At 57.5% G+C, this 17248-nt stretch overlaps 1 protein-coding gene across 1 annotated transcript; it reads right to left on the bottom strand.

The window, feature by feature from the left end:
- Nucleotides 1-713: 713 nt before the first annotated feature.
- MNT (MAX network transcriptional repressor) lies at nt 714-16641 on the bottom strand. The gene is made up of 6 exons (XM_028519696.2): nt 16122-16641; nt 10090-10651; nt 9463-9504; nt 9207-9318; nt 4340-4532; nt 714-4168 (listed from the first exon to the last, which is right to left on the bottom strand). Exons 1-6 carry the CDS (start codon nt 16192-16194, stop codon nt 3411-3413), a joined length of 1740 nt encoding a protein of 579 aa, XP_028375497.1. The 5' UTR covers nt 16195-16641; the 3' UTR covers nt 714-3410.
- Between the last annotated feature and the right edge of the window lie 607 nt (nt 16642-17248).

Genomic DNA, 17248 nt, shown 5'->3' with positions numbered 1-17248 from the left:
TAGTTACAGGAACCAAGGCTTTCCAGAACCTGGTTTGCAGGCCCAGCTTAGAACATGCCTTTGACCTCTTCCTCTTCTTGTTCCTTTCCCTGAAAGGACAGTTTTATGGACTCCCCAGTTAACTTGTCCTAACCTCTCCCCCGTGAACATATCCCTTCTCGGGTCTCTCACCTTCCGGTGCACAGACCCTCTACCTTTCCCATTGGAGCCGTCTTGAGTTCAAGATTCCCCAGTTCCACAACAGGCCCCACGGCAGGAAGGCATCAGCTCAGGGAGAACTCTGCACCAAGTTGAGAGGTTGGACACGCTACAATGGGTCCCAGCCTAGCTACGTGACTGTAACAGGTCACATAGCTGTCTCAGACCTGTTTCTTTTTCTGCCAGAATGAGGCTGGTTCTGGGTTTATTTACTTCACTGTGTTACAAGATAAAACAAGATAGTGTTCATAAAAGTGGTTTGAGGAAGTACTGCAAAAGCACAGGGATGACCAGAACTGTAGTTCTCAGAGCTTGGTGCGGATTCAGCACTGGCATCAAACCTAAAGGTCCCTAATCTCTTTCTGTAACTGACCAGCGTGCCAGCTGCTTCAGGACCATCCCCTAGATGCCAGTGTGGAAAGAACCTGCAGCCTCTCGCTGGACGTCTTTCCCTGAAAGTCTCCGCCTTCTTTCTCAGCAAAAGGACCCAGATGTTGCAGGCTGGCAGCTCCATCTCAGGTTTCAGTGCAAGTTTATTTCAATTTTATATTTTATTCCAGGCAAGTGCTTATTACATGGATAGTATTCATGTCTCAATACCTAAAGTCTTGGGAGCATGAACAGCCACTAGAATACAGTTCAATAGTAAAAATACAATATGTACAAAAGTAGGGTTTTTGTAGTTTTTTTTTTTCCCACACAGCAGATGTATCCAAACACATAAAAATCTCTACGGTCTGGGGTCACTACAATTTATATTTCAGGAAACGGAGACACAGTGACCGAGTCCTCACTGTAAACAAGGGCCACCTCTTTGGGGGTTGGGGGTGGGACCCTGGGATGGGGGAGAAGCAGCTGTTCCTAGAGAGCAGGGGTTCCGTGACCCCACCGCTCCCTCCAGGCATCCCTGCCCTTCTTTGGCCCCCCAAGGAACCAACCTCCCCCTCTCCCCGAGGTAAAGATTCCCAGCCAGTGAGCCACTCAGAACATCAAAAAGTAAAACACGCATGAGAGGTAAGATGTGTGTGTGCGCGTGCGCGCGCCCGCACGCGTGTCCCCCAGGCTGGAAGGGCTGGGGGGAGGGGCGGGGCAGGCGGTCCCACAGGGTGAGGATAGACAAGGTCCTGACAGCTCTCAGAGGGGGGGAGTGCCCAAAGGGCTGGGCGGCGGCTGCCCTCTCGGGCACACAGCGTCACAGCATTCACAAACAAAGACAACAGCAACAACACCCATTGTCACCAATCTGGACAGAGTCATTCGGCACTAGATTCCGAGCCCCCACTGCTGGGGGCGGAGAGGGACTCGGGCAGCGGGCGGATGAGGTATCTGTGCGGCCCGAGGGGAGACTGGCTGACACACGTTCTAACTCTGGACTGGCCTCAGGACGCAGGGAGGTGAGCAGAGTGGAGAGGCGCTTCCCCTGTCTCTCTGCCTGTTCCCAGGGTGCCAGGCCTGCCCTCCCTTCTTCCCACCGTCATCGCTCCCCAGACCACCAGGGTGGGGGTAGCAGCTTGCAGGTGCAGGGAGGCAGTGAGCCTATGAAGTGGGAGGCTACGTGCAACTTCCTCCTGGAGGCCTCTAAGGCGACAGAGAGGCCTTCCCATCCCCCACATTCAGGAGACAAATGGGAGGCCAAGCCTCCTGGAAGGTCCCCAGGACCAAGAAGGAACTGAAAGGCTGTCCTTAGACATAAAATCTACTCAAGACCTCTGCTGGGGCACCTCTTGGGGATCCCGGGCCCCAACACTGACCCCCCCTCACCGCCTGTCAGTGCAAACTTCACATCCAGGAACACTCTTCCTCTGCCTACACAGCAAGGCCATTGGTGAGTGTCCGGGTGGGGAGCCAAGTGTGCACGGTGTGTGTCTGACACAAGGCCACCTGTAATAAATGCCCACATAGAAAGAGAAGCCAGTCTGCCAAGGCAGAGGCAGGGAAAGCAGCATCTCCTACACGCCTGCTCCCCTGGCCTTGGCCCAGTGAAGGACAGCCCTTTCCTCAGAGGAAGGCAGTGGCACACGGCAGCCCTCTTAGAGAGGGCACACTCAACAAAACCCACCGGAGAAAGGGGGACATTCATAGTGATGACACTGGAGCCATAGGAGCTGGGGCAGCTGCGGCAGCCCTGCAAGTGCGGCCTTGCCCACTCTCTACAGATGCCCAGGGCCTATCTGGGAGAGGGCTGGGTTTGAGCTTCCTGATTGTCTCAACAGTGTGGCTTCAGGCTCCTGGAACCCAGACCGGTGGCTGGTCCACGTGTCCCAGGTGGCACCCCAAACACCCATCCTTGGAGGGGATGCAGAGCACTGAGCAGAGGCCTGGGAATCAGGGAAGTGTATGCCTTCTGGAAGCCAAAAGCCCCACCGGGGCGGCAACAGGGGTCCAGAGCAACTCAGTCCAGACCCGGGCTGGGAGGTGGGGGTGGGGCAAACAATGGGTTCGGCCAAGCCCTCCCTTTCCCACCCCTCCCTCAGCCTGCCCTCTAGAGGTCAGGAGCCCAGTAGTAAGGGTTGAGAGGCTTAGAAGCTTGGCAGCAGCTTGGGGTTTGGTTTACTGTTGGTAGAGAACCATCTTAAACAGTTTCTGCTGTAAGGAATCACAGTGACTGCAACTGGGTAGAAGAGCCCCGGGCTGGGGCTCCCACCTGTCTGGGCAGGACTCCAGACCAGCCACTTCCTAGGACCTGTCACCTGTACTCAGAGCAGGGCCCACAGTGGCCCCCAACTTTCTAGGCCAAGTTGCCTCAGTTCAGCGCCCCCCGCCCCCCCCTTCCCCTCCAAAGGCCTGGGAAGGGAAGGCCGAGGCTCCGGAGGGGAGGACCCGGACTCTCGCCACATCACCAGACAAGCAATAGCAGCAGCACAGGAAGGCGGTGGGGAAGTCGGAGAACAGGACGCCCACATGGAATTGGTTTCAGGGAACAGGACGGGAAGGCAGGACTGGCACCAGGCCAACAGGCAGCATGTCCACCAGAGCATGTCTCACCACTTTATCAAGTCCTCGTGCAGTGGGCTGACCCCTACCCTGTGCCCAGCTCCCTGGGGGGGCCCCTTCCTCCCCTGGCTCAGAGTCTCTGCACCCCCTTCCCCTAGGAGGCCTGGGAGTGAGGGTGGATGGGATGGGCCTGGCTGGAATGTGTGGAGCTGGTGGGAGAGTATGGGGACAGGTCCCCCTCCATGCCCCCACTGGGGGTCTCTTGCGCGGCCTCACCCTCAAGCCAGCTTGAGCGTGCCGACGGGGAAGGAGGGCATGGTGACCATGGTCACAGGGTTGAGCACTGTCTGGCCCACCAGTTGGGGGTGGTGTACCACCTGAGCCCCGACAGCGGGCTTGGCCATAACGGTGGGGGGGGGCCCCAGCCCGGCGGTGCCATTCACTTGCTGGTGTGAGAGGGTGTGGGCGATGTGGCTCACCGCCACGGGCTGGCTCACTGCCACAGGCTGTGGGTACAGGGGAAGCTGGGAGCCAAGGTGGGCTACGTGGTTAAGGGTGGCAGGGTGCACTGTGATGTGGCCAATGGGGGGTGTGGCAGGTGCCAGCTGCACAGCAGGGCTGGGGGCTGAGGGAGCAATGTGTGCTATGTGCTTCCCGCCTGGCCCCTGGAGAACATGGTTCACAGTCTGGATGACTGAGGCATGGGTCGTGGCAGTATGGGCGATGACTGTGGAGCCCCCCCCAGCCGCAGCCACCAAGTGGGCCGGAGCAGGCACCAGTGTTTGGGCGGGGGCAGCTGGTGGGGGGGCAGGGGCTGGTAGAGGTGCCTTCTGCTGTGGCGGAGGTTGCTGCCCAGGGAGGTGGGCAGGAGACAAAGCCACAGGCTGGGAGTGGGGGTGTGGGTGGGGAGGCAGAGGCGCAGGGGCGGTGCTGGGTGGTGGCTTCGGCAGCTCCACGTGGGGGCGATGGCTCAGCTTAGGCAGGCCCAGACCAGCCTGGTCCTCTTCCATATCCTCGTCTATGTTGTCCTCACCCTCTGTGGGGGGACATGAGGACAGGGATAGGTCAGAAGGGCTTGGGAACAAAAGGCTGGAGAAACAGACGGCCCTGGGGGTCTGGGGAATATTATGGGGCTGGTGTGGGCAACACCTTTTCCAGCAGGCAAAGGCCTGGCCAGGAAGCCTAGCAATTGAGGGGTGGGGCTCACCAGAGGCAGTAGAGGTGGAAGCCTGGTCGTCCTCGGGCTGGCCCGTCTGCCGGAGTACACGGTCGATCTCTAGCACATCCATCCACTGGCTCAGCTCGTGTTTGAGCTCTGCCAACCGCTGTTGTGTGGCAATCTTCTCCCGTGCCAGCCGCTCCATCTCATGCTCGTATTCCTTCTCCTTCCTCTTCAGCGACTGGAAAGCAGGGCAAGGAAAAGCAGGACACTTTGAGCAGTGACCTCAGGGCGCACAGTACTTCAGACATCCCCCACAGCTACCCTTGCTCCCAAAGCACCTGGTCCACAAGGGCAGGTCTGCAGTGACCAGGAGACCCAGGTTGACAGGGGCTGCTGGAGACCATACGTGCCTTCTGGGCCATGGCTGTGCCCAGTGGGTCCCAGTGTCCCACGAAATGTGGGCTCTCCAAAAGATGCCATTGAAAGAAAGCACAGATTCAGGCCAGTGGCTCCCCATTCTCCATATCAACTCTGTCCTAAGGGGCTTTGCTCTCTCTTGCCCCATCCACACTCCTAGCAGTACCTCCCTTCATTTTGCCAACCACAAAATGTGTAACAGATTTCTCAGACATTGCCCAAGGCCTATACCACCATTCATGATGCCATGATGTCACACACTAATGCCACAAGCTACCCTCTTTGGAACCCATTCCCCAACCAAATGATGCAGCCCTTCTCTCCACCTCATCATTCACTAGTCTCCCTAATGTCAGCACCTTTGAGGATGACCCACGAGCCTTTGTAACCCCCCCCCCACCGCCCTGCCATTTCATCTCCTTGAAGTGCCTCCATCTGGCCCCCAGCAGCTGCTGGCTCTGCACCTCCTGTCCCGATCTCCTGGGTTACTCCCTGAAGTGCCCACCTATGACACCTCCCCAGAGCCTTTACTTTCACACAGCCCACAGCCTCCAGACTCCCCAGGCTGCTGGACAACCCCAAACCCTGGAATGTGCTCCTCCTTTCACACCAGCCCCTGAGTTGCAGTGATCAATGAGAAATGGCTCTTCAGGTGCTGGACAGCACCACTGGCTTGAGTGAAGGCCCCTGGAGAGGCTTCTGTCTTTCACTGCAGGTTCCATGTTGCTTCTGCTCCCAAAAAGCTGATGCCACCCACTTCACTAAGAACACCATGGGGAGCTCCCTTACATACCACGCCATCTCTCCTTCAAGTTCTCACAGGTGACCTGGCCCCTAAGATTGACACCTTACATCAGGGCTGGATGCCCCGCCTCCCTGACTGTAGCACTGCTCCCCCATCAGCAGGGTCTCCAGCTTCCCTTCACTTGGGGCTTAATAGCAGCTCCAAGATGCCAGTTCACGTCCTATTTCTCAGCTCCATTCCACTCCCAAAGTCTCACCTGTCTTCCATGCCCTCCTGACTCTGACACTATTAAAACTACCTAAGTTCCACAGGCCTCCCTGTTGCTGGCTTCTCCTTGGCCCAGGCATGTCATGACTGCTGGGTCAGCCAGATGGCACAAGCAATCCAGCCCGGCTGCCTCCTGGGTCTCTGACCTGCAATGCTCCTGAGCTTCTGGCCTCCAAGGATTTGCCAGTCACAGCTAGGTGCACAGCCCACTGGCTCTTCATATACCATATTTACCCGCTGTCTTAGTGTGACTCTCCCAACCCTGTGCATCCAGCTGCTCACACACAGACCCTCCCATCTCACCACTCTCGGTCTTACCAGCTCACACTCCAAGACCACACTCGGGCACACACCTCCTCCACTGTCCTCCCCTACCATGCCCTCACCTGTACATCCTCCTGACCTCCACCACACCCCTGAGCATTTAATGAAACAGGTTGTATTTTATCAGACAATGGCTCATATCACAAAATACTTCACGGGAAGTTCTGCAGCAGCCCCACCTGACTGTTCACTGCCTGTCTTGGGCACAACAGTGCCTTCAATTCGACACACCAGCGAAGCCCAACTTCCCCATATTCCCTCTTATGGGCCCTAACTCCTTACATTTCTGACCTCACCAGTAAGAGGTACCTCAAACCATCAGTGCCTGCAACACAAAACCCAGATACGGCCTTGTTCTGTAGTAGTCTGAAACCTGGGAGCTTTACACTTCTGTTGCCAGTCCCAAGCCACACATATACTATCATCTTTGAGATTAATGTGCTTCTCCCCATATTTCTGCCAGAAACATCCCTCCCCTTACCCACACGTACCTGTCTGGCTTCTCAATCCAAGAGGCCAGGGCTAGACATGACATCAGATGAGGCCACATCAATGACAGGGCCTGTGGTGAGTCAACCTTCACTCCAACTTGGCTGCTGGTGGCTAGGAGTGGCCATCCTGAACTCTGCCTGCTAGCTGAGCAGGTAGGCTTCTGGCTCAGGGTAGGAGAACATCAGTGCCCTAAGCTTCCTCTACTTCCTCCACAAGCCTAGGGGCCCCTGGAAAGTTTTCCCAGGGTTTAACTTTAGTCCACATTGCTTCATTTTAAACCCACTGCCTTTCTAAGACTACCTGGATGTGTGGTTTGATATCTAATTACTTCCCTTTCTATCTCTGTCCACTTAACTGTGGCTTTCTTCAAATCCTTCACCAACCCTAAGTCACTCAGGGTCTGGCTGGGGGCTACAGTCTTCCCACAGCTTACTGCCTGGGCACACACCCAAAGCCCTCAGTCTACACACTCTATGTGGTCTCTCCAGCACTTCCTTTTGACTCCCATCTAGTGCCCTGCAGCACCCCCATCTCTTTATGGCAATCATCCTGACCATCTTTCACTCAAAAAAATACACCCTGCTCCCTCCTGAGGGAGAAACTTTGGTCTCTGTTGTGATGCCTGCCCTCTACTTTGCCTAGATCACCCTGAGACCTTCAGGTCTCAGCTCAAATGCTGTGACCTCAGCTACTTCTTTTAACTCCCCAGAACAAATCCTGCATTCTCTGTCCCTTTTATGCCTTCATGACAATCCTGTTGGTTTATAATCTGCCACAAAACCAAACCTATGAGGACGGAGACCCACACTTTTTAAAAGATTGATTAATTAATTTATTTACAGAAAAGGGGGAAGGGAGGGAGAAAGAGATGGGAGAGAAATAGCAATGTGTGGTTGCCTCTAGTTGCCTCCCAACTTGGGACCTGGCCTGCAACCCAGGCATGAGCCCCTAATAGGAATTGAACCAGCAATCCTTTGGTTCCTAGGCCTGTGCTCAATCCACTGAACCACCCAGCCAAGGCCACACTTTTATTTTCAACTCCATACACCATGCAAGCAAGACTCCCTTCCCTAAGTATGTATCTATAAACGAGAACCTTCCTATTTTTCAGTAAATGCTAATATTTATAGAAGGCCAATACTCCTAACATTCCATGATGAAGCTACCCCCCCCCCCCCACTTAGCATCACTGCAATACAGAAGAGGAAACTGGTATTCACAGAAATGTCAGAGCATTTGACCAGGGATTTGCTCTCAGGCCGTATCATTGAAAGACAAATAACTTAGACTAAAGCTCAAATTCTGCAAAAACACCCCAGAATTAACCCTCCCAATACGGTCCCAGGCCCAGGGCCAGGACTCTTCCCCTCCCCCTCCCGGGCCTTTCCACAAGCAGGCTGTGCGACGCCCCGCCCCTCCAGGGACACGCGCGCACCCACGCGGACCCGGCTTTGCTGCGTCACTCCCGCAGGCCGCACCCTCCCTCCTCTTGCTCAGAAGCCCCGCCTCCCGCCCAGCCCCACCAATCGGCAGCCCTAACCCCGCCCCTCCCGGGTGCCGGGAGGTGCGCCAGCCCCGCCCCCCCACCGGAGGGCGGGCGGAAGGGCGAACGTTTCCAGGAGGCCGCTGGCTGGGAGCAGTCGCAAAGCAGTGCCTCCGCCCTTCGACGAGTCAGGCAGCGGTTACCTCAGGGCTGTGACCCCACAATCTAGGCCGGGGGAGGGGTGGCGCCCGCCGCTGGCTCACCGCCCCAGCCCCCAAGCTTTTAAAGCGCGCCGACAGGGAGACCCGAGGCTCCTCTGCTCCCGCCCTGCCGGGCAGGGAGCCCTAGGCCCCTCCCACTCCCCCAACGGCTTTCTTCCCACTTGGTCGCTGCTGCAGCCGTGCGTGGCAGCCCGCCCCACCCCCACAGTCTCCTTCCCGGCAAGCGGAACCTTCGGCCGGTTTCCAGGGAAACCGAAACTCAGGCAGTCATGGCAACAACAGTCTTATCTGGCGGGCGCACCCCCACCCACGGTACTGCAGTGTCCACGAGGGCCCCTGGGAAAGACGGAAGGATAGCGTAATATTTAAAGGTTCGGTGTCGTACTGTCTATTTGTCACCATATCAGACCGCCGCAATTCTTCAACTCCAGGTTAACAGGTCGTGGCACCTAAATGAACTGGAGGGATCTTAACCCTTCTGGGGTGAAAGTGGGGGCTTCCAAGTGGAAAGAGCCACGCCCAGGAGACCCCACCTACCCGCGAGCCTGGCTGATCTGGTTTCCACCCCGGGGCGGGGTGGAGGCGCAGGGTAGCTCCACGCCCTTTTCACCCATGGTGCACTAACAGCGCCAGGCGATAGAACAGGGACAGGCACCGGGTTTGACAACAGAGCTGCTGGGCCCTGCAGTTGGCAGGGATCCTTGGAGCCACCCCGCAGGGGAGGGTGGCAGAGAGAAGCTCCGCCACCGCCCTCCCTGCGCACGCGTTTTCCCGCCCGTTCCCCGCCCCTTGCCGGGCGGGGAGCCCCGCTGACGTCAGCCGGCCATGTGCTCAGCGTCCGCGTGGAGGCGGGCGGGGCCTCGGCGAGGGGCGGAGGGCAGATGGAGTGGGGAGGAAGCTGGCTCCGCGCTGCGGCCGTCGCCACCGCCTGCCTCCTTTCAGCTAGGCCTCCCTCCCCCATACCTGGATGTACCGCAGCGCGGTCCGCAGCACACTCAGATTCGATGTTTTCTTGTCGTCCACGTTGGGGATATTGCGCTTCAGGGTCTCAAAGCATTCCTTCAGATGGGCCCTCCTGAGGAGAGGAGGTCGAGCATCGCTGGTCATCCAGCGCCAGGGGGAAGGGTAGGGGGGCGGTGGGGGAGGGGCAGGAAGGCCCAAGGAGAGCCTAGGGGACCAAGGGTAGAACCAGAACACGCGCACGCGCATGCACACACACCTGTTCTTCTCCAATTTGTTGTGGACTTCTCTGGTTCCAATCCTGCAACCCAGACAGACAAGGAGGCTCAAGGCCAGATTAGGTGGCTTTCCTGCCCCCCTCCCCCACCCCTCAAGTGCCACAGGCTTTTTGTTTTTGACTTTGTAAAAGCAGCAAAGGGAGTTCGCTGCTGCCCTGGTGCGTTCACCCCTGGGGAGGGCACATGTATGCTCATAATTTACAAGCTCTTTAATCCTCCATTCCACCCCTCCACCTCTGAGACAGAAGGGCTCAAACGACTCAGAAGAAATAGCCAGCAGACCCCAGCCTTCTCAACCAAGAGGCCCATAATGCCACACTTTCCCCAAAGGCCTACAAATGCTAACAGCCCCAGCCTTGGTCAGGATTAGAGAACACAGAAGTCTGAGAACAGAGGGCAATAGCCATTCTCCACTCCTGGGGTGGGAATGGGCATGGGCACACTGAGAATGTCCAAACAAAGGAGAGTGCTTTTGGGTTGGAGAGGCAGAGAGGGCACGATTCCAAAGAGCTAGTTTGGGAGAGGACTTCTTCCTCTTGCACAAACAACCCAGGGGGTGGGCAGTTCTCTCCATCCCACCAGCCTCAACTCTGCCACACCTCACTCACCCCCCAGGCCTCTTCTTCTGTTCGCTGGATTTGACTTCTTCAGCTGATGCCAACTTCAGGGTCCCAAGAGTGGGTGGGGGTGGCTGCTGGGAAGCCAGCTGGGGCTGGACTCCAGGGTGTGGTGCTATGGTCAGGATTGGTGTAGGGAGGGGCTGCAACGGCTTGGGGCTGCTGGTGGGCTTGGAGTCTGGCAGTAGAGGAGTAGGGGTGGGCACCTGTGGCCTGGTGGGCAGGGGAGCAGATTCCTTGATGCTGAGTCCAGGGGTGCTAACCAGGGCTGGCTGGCGAGGCGCCAGGGGCAGCGGCTGGGCTGCAGGGGGCAGTGGTGGGGGTGGGGGCAGAGTCTGAGGTGAGTTGGTCACTACTGGAATAGGAATGACGGTCAGTGGGGTTGGGGTGGCAAGTGATGGTGGGGGTGCTGGTGGGGGTGCTGGTGGCGACAGAGGCAGGGGTGGTGCCTCAATGCGGGGTTCCTCCACAGGCAGGGCATGGGCCAGCCTGGCCAGACTGCTGGCCTTCTTCTGCTCCTGCTCCCGCTCCAAGCGAAGCCGCTCCTGCTCCTCTACACAGAGAGAACACAAAGGACATCATAGAAGGGCCAAGATCCCTGGGCCCCAGCTTCACCTGTCATCTGACCATAACCCATCCTCTTACCTTGTCCAGTCAGAGCTCAGTGACACCTCTGCTCAGACTGAGATACCACAAATACCCACCCACACCCAGCTAGGCTCTGGGCTAAGTGCTGGAGGCACAGCAGTAAACAATTGAAAGGAACCCAGTAACCCAGTCCCTGTCTTTGGGGAGCTTAAGGCCAGAAGGGCAGGGGGAGGGACAAGTAACGGGACAATAATGCAGGCTGGGAGAGCACACATAGGCCTTGGCGGAGTGGGAGCTGTCAGGGAAGATGATGGAGGCCTAGACACCTGAAGTTTAAAGGGTGAGGCAGCTGAACGAGCAGAGGTCAGGAGTAAAAGGGTGACAGATGAGGTGGGCAGATGCCAGTCCATGATGGACAGATGACAGCCTCTGGGCAAGACCTTCAACAATATTTACTAAGTACCTTCGGGAAGGCAGGCAGTACCTTCACTTCACAGATTGAGATAAATAAGCTCAGAGAGGCACAATGCTTTGCTGAAGGTCACACAGCAAGTCACAGGTAAAATGGGTAGCCCCAGCCTTATCTCTTTGACACAGGGTGGATGCCTGGTAGTTACTATGCCACCATGTGCTCACTGGGTCTCTATACATACACCTGGCTCCTCACAAGAGCCCCCCCCCCACACACATAGGTAGGGTGGGGTGTCATCTTCAGCTTACACATGAGGGAACTAGGCCCAGGACTCCTAGGCTGTTTTCCTCAGGGACCATATAAAACATATGTGGTTCTTCTCTGCCCTTTGTCATGCAAGGACTCATCCCCCCTCACCGACTACCCCCCAGCAGCACAAACTAGAAAGCTAGAAAACAGGCAGAAAGGATGGCCATACGTTTTAACAGAGGTTGAGCCAGGCAATGAGCTCGGGCAACCTTGCACCATTAGTCCAGCATCTCTGCTGAAAGAAAGCCCTGCAGGAAAGGGAGGCCTGCTCAGCAGCTGGCCGAGAACAGGGGAAGGAAGTGGCCTCTCCTGTTCCAGAGACCCCACTCTACTGCCACCCTGCCCAATTTTGGGGCCCCACCATTCTGCTTCCCTGACTAGAGGACTGGGCCAGGACCCTAGGGAGCGGGTGCAGCCCCCAGGCCAGGGAGCAGCCTGGTCAGCTTGCCCTCCCGCTTGCCCTGGATTCGCCACACTGCTGACTAACCCAGCTAACAGCATGGACACGCCCCAAACAGGCCACCCCACAAGGGATGGGGCTGAGGATGAGGTTGCTCAACTGCCCCCCTCAGCAGGAGGGCATCAACCCCCACCAGTCTGCTGGGCTCAGGGGCCCAAAGAAAACTGGATAACTCAAGGCCCTTTGGCCAATCAACAACTTGAGTAAGCCAGGCCTGCTCGGAACCCCTCCCTCCTGCAGAGAGTAGGCAAAGGAGGAAGTAGAGGGGGACATGTGGACATGCTCTGAGAGGGGAAGCACTCAGTGGTTTCCCAGCAGCCAGAGCTCAGGGACTGGACAGGTCAGCACTGGCCTCTTCCCCTCTTCCATATCTCCTCTGCCCTTCAGGAAGGGGGGCTGCCAGACCAGAGCAGGCCTACTCTAGTAAGGGGAGGCCTGGCTCTCCCAGGCCTTTCCAGCCAGTACTGACTTAGGTTACAGCCCCAAAATAAACCAGCTCTCCACTCCAGCTTCCCACAGAATACACTGGGAAGAAACTTGCTGAGTTCCAGCTATGGAGCCCTTCTTAGGCCCAGCCTTGGACATCCCTGGTCTGCTTCCTTTCCCCCTCAGAATCTGCCCCCTCTCTACCCTCAAGACAAGGCTCTGAAACTCAGAGCCCACCACAGTCTCCACCTCCATTCCTTTGAGCCAGCACCCAAACTTCACTGTCCTTGGGTCAAGCGTTCCACTCTCCCATAAGCAGGGGGAGGGACAGGACCCCAAACCCCAAGAACTGGTGCCCAGGGGACTCAGATTGAAGGCAAATCTCATATTTCCATATTTTAAAGCAACTCCAAAGCTCACCCAGGAGATGGCAACCTTCTCACCTACCCTTTGTCTTCCTATTTCTCTCACAGGTGTCAAAAGAACCCAGGTGAAAGGACAAAGTCTATCACACCTGGATGAGCATGAAAAACTGGTGGTGAAGAACAGGTGGCCCAAGTCAGATCCAGCCCACCAAAGCTTCCTGCCGGCTCCCTGGCAGCTCTGACTCAATCCCAGCCCAGCAGCTACCCTCTCCCAGTGCCCTGCAGAGGGGAAGACTAAGTGGGGGAAGCAAGCTGGCAGTCCCTCGGGAGCATATGGGTTTAGGCTCTTTAAAATAATGGTCTGCTGCACCCATGGTACACTCCCTTCTAACTCTCACTTATGCACAAACATACTCTGGTACCTCCCCTGGGCTCTGTCCCACCCCTGACCCCTACCCCCACCCCAGAGAATTTAGCATGACCCCTCTGGAGTGATCCGGGGGCCACAGTGTAGAGTATTAGGGATTGTGCTTCCTTCAGTCATCCCCCGTCACTCTGGCCCAGGGACTCAGCAGGCACAGGGCTGGGGCCTGAGACATCTACACCTGATAGCCCCAAATTTTCAGGGGCATTCTCTCCTTCTGCATGCTAACAGGGAGCTTGGCACATAAGGCAGCCCAGGGTGCACCTTAGGTCAGAAGCCTGTGGACATTTGGCCAGCTCTCCCTGATCAAGGCAGAAGAGGGTCCCAATGGAGCCACTTCCACGAATGCTGGAAATGACCAGAAACTCCGGCTGACCACCAGGATGGCCTTGGCCTTCCCTCTCTGCTCTCACAGGTACAGACATCCTCAGGTTCACCACTCAAGTAAACTGACTGCTCTAGGTTAAATGGGGGCAGGCACAAGAGGCTCCCTGTTCAGAGCTGCTCATCAGGTACATAACCTGGGACAGCAGTTCTGGTCAGCAGGTTCCCACTCTTCCCCTTTCCAGTCGGAGGACATACCCTCAAGAAGGAGGAAAAAAAAATTCTGAAGATTGAAATCCCATGGCCAGATGTAGCCATCTATACTCAAATTCTTAGTGTGTATCTGCCCTTCCAGCATCCATCTATCCCTAAGAACCCTGCCCCACCAACAGGCTGCAATAGGCCTCAACGCAGCTCCCCGCCCCTGGTTCTCACCACCTGGGGGAGAGGGCAGGGCCCTGCAACTTTGTAGGAGAGAACCATTCTCAGGTTCCTTCACCGTGTCGCACCTATCATCCCTGTCCTTCTTATTTTGGCAAAGGGCAGACACATATCAGGGAAGGGGATGGTCTTCTTTTCCCCATATGGCCAACTAGACTGCAGGTAAAATAAGGTTTAAATGTTTCCCTAGGACAAGGTTAGGGTCAATCATGTTCACCTCTAGCACAATGCCTGGTACGCAACAGGGACAAAATAGGTATTCTTGAATTGCATTGTGCTGATGATGGCAGCAGGTGACTCAGTCTCTCCAAAATCTTGTGCACATTCCTCCCCCCGCCAGTGGGCACGTAGGAGTTCTTGGTGACTACCAGCACTATTCACCTCCAGACCCAGCTCTGGACCCTGAAGACAAGGGGGAGGGGCAGTGTGTTGAGGTCTCAGCCCATCAATTTCGAGAAACCCAAGCATCTTGGTCTCACATATTTCGAGCGACTCTTGACCTTGAGAGGCCAGTCGACCCAACTAGGTCAGCGGACCGCCGCTCCCCCGCTCTTGGCATGCTGCTATTCCCCCCCACCGGGCCGCAGCGGCTGCAGGCGCGCGTGCCCGCGAACATGCACACATAACACACACTACTACCTCCTGCATGACTCATCACTGAAGCAACAATAGGCAGAGAGAAAGGAAAGGAGGGCGAAGCGAAATCTCTACCACAACCAACCTGGCTGAAGGGTTGGGAGGGGGAGGTTTGGAGAGGGCAGGAGTCCCCGGATACTGCCCGCGCCCGCCCGCCCGCCCGCGCGCGCGCGCACACACACACACACACACGGACTGATACAGGCCTGAGGCCCTGGCAGCCGTCCGGAAAACGGAGGTCTTTATCCCAGTCCCTATTTCTGTAGCACCCTAAAGCTGAGGACCATAAACAAGGGCGCGTGGGCATATGAAGCATCCGAAATCTTTCCTCTCATCCCCGTCGAGGGAGCTGCTAAGTTTGCCCCCTCTTAGCTGGGCTCATTCCACAATGTGGTCAGGGATTTTGCCAGGAGGTTCTAGTGAGAACGTTTTGGGGTCAGTGGGAATATGTGAGCTCTAGGTATCCTGTTTCTCCGCAATTCTAAGGATTTCCCTCTCCCCATGATCAAAAACAGGAGCTTGAGGCGAGAACCGACAGGTGAGCTCGGCTTCTCCTTCACAGGGCAAAGGCTCGCCCGGAGAGATGCCCAGCGCCCAAAGCCTGAGCTCAACCGGGCGCCAGGACCCTGGCCAGCCCCGCCCAGGCCCCGCCCCGACTGAGCGCGAGGCAGCAAGAAGGGGCCGGGCCGAGCCGTCCCTAGCGGGAGTGTCCCCAGTGCACGTGGTCGGGGGCGGGGTTCGTCCACGTCACCACCCGGTGTAACCAACGGGCTTGGTACGCAGACACACGCAACATTCCAGCCGAGAGCGGGTATGGAACGCGAAGACAAGCCACATTCCACATCGGCTAAAGTGGGGCGCAGAAAGGGGGGGACCAGGGACTGCCCTCAGAGACCTGAAAGCCGTTTTTCAAACACCCAATCAGCCCGCTCTCACCCAAACCCCTGACGCGCGACCTAGCCCAAGCTCTGGGAGGCGGGGTCAGGCGGGGCTGGCCAGGATCATAAGACACGCGATGTCATTTCATTCTGCAAAGGCCGCCTCCGCCCCAAGTGGCGCGTAGATCTGCCGGGAGCACCCCCCGCACCCTCCCATAGGGCCAGGGAAACCGGGGAGTTGCTCCGCCTAGAGTAATTCCTAGACCCCACTCCGTTACACACACGCCCACTCGTGTGCACTCTACACTCGCCCGTGTACACATCCGTTCATCCGCTCTCCTCGAGGTTCCTATCACACATCTCCCGTGCACACACGCACACACACGCGGGTCTGCCACCCCTACGCAACACCACTGCTCACCCCACCCCACCCCCGGCTCACATCTTCAGAGCTACCGGGGGCACCGCTGACCCACGCGAAAGAAGCCCCCACGAAAGGTGCACAAGGGGTGGCAGGCAGCTGCGGTGGCGCTCACAGGAGCCGGGTCCTTCGCTGCATGTTAATGAAGTCATTAATTAATTTTACTGCCCACAACACTCCTCCCTCCCCGGGCGGCGGCTCTTGCGCCAAGCCTTGCGCTACCCGGTTTCGCGGGCCGCCCGGGAGGGGATCCAGCCTGCGGTTTTGGCGTGGGTTTGGGGACTGGGGTCGTTCGCCTCCCCTTTTCCCGTGCCCCAGGGGCCCAGCCCGACCGCTCACCACGTGCTCTCTGTTGTTGCTGCGCTTGCCATTCCAGGAAGCGGGCCGCCTCCAGTAGCGTCTCTATGCTCATCGCGCCGAGAGCTGCCGGGGGCGCGCCGGGGCCAAGACTGCGGCCCGTGAGCCAGGCACAGGACAGGCTGGCGGACTGGCAGGAGGGAGGGATCACCTCCGGGGGGCGACAGGGCTGGGCGGCGCAGCGCACTCCGCAGGGAAGAACGGGGGAGCACCGGGGGAAAAAAATCAATGTCTTCCAAAATTTTGCAAAATATAATTTGCAAATTTAAAATAATTTGATGCAAAAAAAAAAAGGCGGCACTGCCTCCCTTCTTCCCCTCCCTCTCTTCCTTCCTTCTAGTGCCTCCCGCCCCGCGGCCCCCAGGAGTCCCGCCGACAAGAAAAGGCTTTGCAACAAGATGGCGAGGAGGCACCGACACACACAACAAGGGAAGGAGCCGCGCTGCCCCCGGCCGCCGCCCCCGCTACTACACCGGGGCCGCAGCCAAAGTCCGGACCGGAGCCCCCACCCACAGGGCCGCGGCGTCTCACGGAAGGAGGGGCGGGGTCGGGAGCAAGCTGTCCCCGCCCACTACTTGTACGGCGCGAGCACACGTGGTCTGGGTAGGGGTGGGAGAGGCTCGAGCCTGCTTCGCGCCCTTCATTTCCGTTTTCCCGCCTCGCCCCGCCCCGATTGCATCTCACAAGTTGAGCAAAGGTTGTGTGTTTGGGTCATTCACAACGAAATGTGCCCTGCCGGAGGGAAGGGAGGATGGAAAAGTCAACACTTAAGTTGGCTCAAACAAGGCCATTCTTGGTTAGGGAAACACTGGGATGGTAGGTACCAGCCGGATCCCTGAGTCTCCTCTCACTACCCACACGTGACCTAATTCCTGCAACCACCCGGCTGTCGCAATTCCTCCGGGATCCACCCCTGGGCGGAGCTGACAGCAAGAGGCCGCCAGAGAACTGGCGGAGGGAGCGGAGTGGCGATCCGACTCCACATTTTGTCTCCATTCCTCCCCCCGCAGTACGTTTGCATCCTATTAGTCGACGTCACCGGGCCCTGGGCCAATGGGCAGGCAGGACAACACGGCATGGAGCAGCTCCACATGGACACCCCGGGCCGC

Source organism: Phyllostomus discolor, chromosome 8, assembly GCF_004126475.2.
Source record: "Phyllostomus discolor isolate MPI-MPIP mPhyDis1 chromosome 8, mPhyDis1.pri.v3, whole genome shotgun sequence".
NCBI classification, from domain to species: Eukaryota; Metazoa; Chordata; class Mammalia; order Chiroptera; family Phyllostomidae; genus Phyllostomus; species Phyllostomus discolor.
The sequence above is the reverse complement of the archived record's forward strand: the minus strand, read 5'-3'. Positions and strand labels throughout refer to the sequence as shown.